The 3,416-nt window shown below is 41.3% G+C and overlaps 1 protein-coding gene across 1 annotated transcript in view; it reads right to left on the minus strand.

Annotated features, from left to right (window-relative positions):
* Positions 1-2,206, minus strand: part of LOC103777800 (multiple C2 and transmembrane domain-containing protein 1-like) — a gene marked incomplete at both ends in the record, with an annotated part of 5,424 nt that extends 3,218 nt beyond the window's left edge. Inside the window, one exon of the mRNA XM_008945364.1 lies at positions 2,104-2,206. Within this exon, the coding sequence (XP_008943612.1) occupies positions 2,104-2,206 (103 nt within the window). The remainder of the gene's footprint in view (positions 1-2,103) is intronic.
* Positions 2,207-3,416: the final 1,210 nt, after the last annotated feature.

Here is a 3,416-nt window from a genome sequence, read left to right on the forward strand (position 1 = left end):
CCCCCCGGCCAGCCGAGCGGCTCTGGGGGCTGCGGGGCCCCTGCCTCGCTGCCGGGCTCCCCCGGCAGAAGTTTTCTGAAGGATGTTGCTTTAACTCCCCTGCCTGGGGTCCGCGCTGCCGAGCTGCGAGGAGCGGAGCGGCGCGGGGGATTCGCAGCGGCCAGCAGCAGGAGGGAGAGCCCTGAAAGGCTGGATGAACGGCTGGAGCGAAAGGGAGAGCCCTGAAAGGCTGGCTGAACGGCTGGCTGAAAGGCTGGCTGAAAGGCTGCCCTGGGCACGGCTGCTCTGCCTGCAGCAGCCCCTGCAAACGCTGCGAACACCCCCAGAGCCACACGTCCGAGCGGGCAACAACAGTCACCAGCTAGGCGAGCCCATCGCTGCACTGAGAACAGTCACCATCACCTTCCAGAGTCCTGTAGTTCCCAGTTCAGAATTTATCTTCAGAATTCTTTAATTCATTCAGAATGCTTTGATTCATTCACAACTCTTTAGTTCTGAAATCCTTCCTTAATCACAAATATACAAGTTTTTACAACAAATTAGGAACAAGCAATACGAAACGATGCATTTTTTCAGCAGCTCCTGTTTTTTGCCTGCGAGCTATTAAACATGCTACCACCATGCACAGCCCATGTCACTGTACACTGTAAATGTTCATGTGAAAAATTAACACTCCTTATTCAGAGGAAAAAAAAACCCCAAATTTCTTGAGAGAACTCCTCTTTGATCAAATGGCTGATCCAGGAAATACGAACTCGAGCAAAGCAGTTTAACTTCAGTAAAATACATGCCTCCAGATGACACTGGATTGCTCCCCCAAAACTAAATAACAAGTCTGAGGATGAATAAAATAGACAATGTAAATATAAATAGAAGAGAGGTGAAAACTCTCCTTGAAGGCCTTTTGAGTTTTTCTATTTGATTCCTGATTAGTCTTTTGTCCTCTACAAAACCAGGCGATTTCTTACGCAGAGGACGGAGGCAGCAGAAGCTGATCAGTTATTTGCTCTATTTGTAGATAATTAAAAATAAATTAGTGAAGAATTTAGTGTGGTTTTGCAAATACGTAAATGAGAATGACTATGTTAATAAGCTAATGAGAAGTACAACTGTTCTGAGATTTTTCCCTTTTGTTCTGAGCTGATTCCTGAAAGCTCACTCAGGGCAAGGAAAGCCACAGATGCCAAATATAGGAATGACAGATTTCAAGTAAAAAATAAAAAGGAAACTAAAATCATACTGAGTTTTGAGATCAAGGGCAAAACACGGTCTTTTCATTTATGATAAAGTGAAGAAGTGTGCACAAAGCTACAGCTTGGTTTTGCAGTGGACTGTTAGCAGATTTCAAGCAGCAGAGAAACCTGCAGCTGATCAGTTTCCTACTCCTTGGCATCACGCTGCAGTCAGAAAGGAGCAGGGTGAAAGAGAAGCAACTGAGGAAGACAAAAAAACAGGAACATTTTGATTGTGGAGGGTCTTTTTCCTACTTTGTCAAAGTCTTCTACTGTCTTCAAAATAACAGAAGGATATAGAAACCCAGCCACACTACTTCTCAATAAACTGTACTAGTCTGACTGTAGATGGTGTTCTGAGAAGTGCAGTGGGTACATGGGAAGAACTAGTGGAAAATACCTGCTCGTAATTCAGAGAAGTTTTAATGCATTTAAAATTCCTTCTTTCATATAGTTATTTTATAGTTTAGTTAACAACATTTTAATGAAGGTCCTAATTACAATATCCTCTTTTCCACCCAAAACTTCAGGGCCAAATCCAGAATTTGGCCCTTGAAATTCTCACTAAAGCTGTCAGGACCCTGGAGTACTTAGTATCACTCTTATCTGGTTTCCAAGAAACAGACCTTGCTTTTTTATCTTTAAAATGTTACCTCTTCTTCTAATTTTTTTCATGTTTGTAATCCTCAAAAAAAAAGGTATTCAGCTGCTTGGTTTAGAAATATCAGCATGTCATCACTGTCTTTCTTCAGAATCAGCAGTAGGCATCTTTGATTCACATGTTCACCTCCTTCAAAACACCTCCTGCTCACCCCAAAAAAACCCAAACCCCATTTCCCCCCCAAACACTCCCAAAAAGCCAAACACCTACAATGTGAAGACTTTGTTCCATTCCGGATTGAGGTTCTTGTAGACGGTGTGTGTCAGCAGCCTGTCATTGTTCAATTCAACTACACAAAAGGGGTCACTTTTACCTAGAAGAGAAAATTCGGGAAAAAAATTATGAACTAAGAAAACCCACAATGAGCAAGGTTTAAACAAAAATTAGTTATTCTTTCTCTTTTTTTTTTTTCCCCCCCCTGCATTGCAATTCTCTCAGGAATTAATTCAGGGAAGTCCCATGGTCTGTATTATATTCAAGATGATCATAACAGTCTGTTCATCTCTATAATCCTAAAAGAACATCCTTTTTGTCTTAAAAAAAAAAAAAAAAAGAGAATATAGAAAAGAAAAAAATCACCACAGAGATTTTTCTGATGGAAAACCAGCATGTTCCTAAAAGGTGCTGAGCACCCTTCTGAGACAGCTAAGAGAACTTTACTTTATTGGTGCCAGTCCCACATTGACTGTAATGATAACATAATTAGAGCACTTTGATATGTAGGAAATGTATTATTCCATATTATTTGTAATAACACATCACCTATGATACTTATCCAAAGATTACTATGCCCTACATGTTTCACGCTGTACAAATCCTATCCCCAAAATCAAAAAAGCCTTAAGACAGCCTCAGATAAAAGCCTAACACCAGAGAAAATGGGCAAGTACAATTAAACAATGAGACGATATCAGCTGGAATGATGGGCTGTAGTCTCAGCACAGCAGAAGCTCAAACGTGGTTGAGATTTTTGTATACATTAAAGCACAATGAAGTAGCTTTGCATATATTTACAAGAAGGTCCCTCAGCGTGAAAGCCACCACAGGAGAAAGCATGAAGATGCTGCTTTGAAAATGTAACATGTAGCTAATGGAAGCAGTAACCCAGACTGGATATGAAAGTTGATTTTTTTCTTTTTTTAAGCTAAAGAAGAAGAACAGGGAAAGGACATGTGTCTATGTGGGGAGGTGCCCCTGAATGTGAAATAAGCAGCTTATAGCCAAAGACTGCAGGTGAGCACTGCTCAGATAGGAAGCACAGAGCAAGAAAAGAGATCCCGACTGAAAGTTAGCAGGAAGACGAGAAATTTACCCTAAGCCTTTCACAGATATCCACAAGGCTAAGGTGTGCATTTGGAAAGGAGAAGGAAAGTAGACACCTGAATCTCATGCTTAACATGAGTTTGCTTGTGGAAAAAAAAAGAAAAAAAAAAGCTCTCTGAAGAGGAAGTGAGCAAAAGAAGGGACGATTGATTTCTCCAGGGTTTCAGGGCAACCCTGAAATTCCCTGGAAGGGTAAGAAG

The sequence above is a fragment of the Merops nubicus genome, unplaced genomic scaffold (assembly GCF_000691845.1).
Source record: "Merops nubicus isolate BGI_N331 unplaced genomic scaffold, ASM69184v1 scaffold37438, whole genome shotgun sequence".
Lineage (NCBI taxonomy): Eukaryota > Metazoa > Chordata > Aves > Coraciiformes > Meropidae > Merops > Merops nubicus.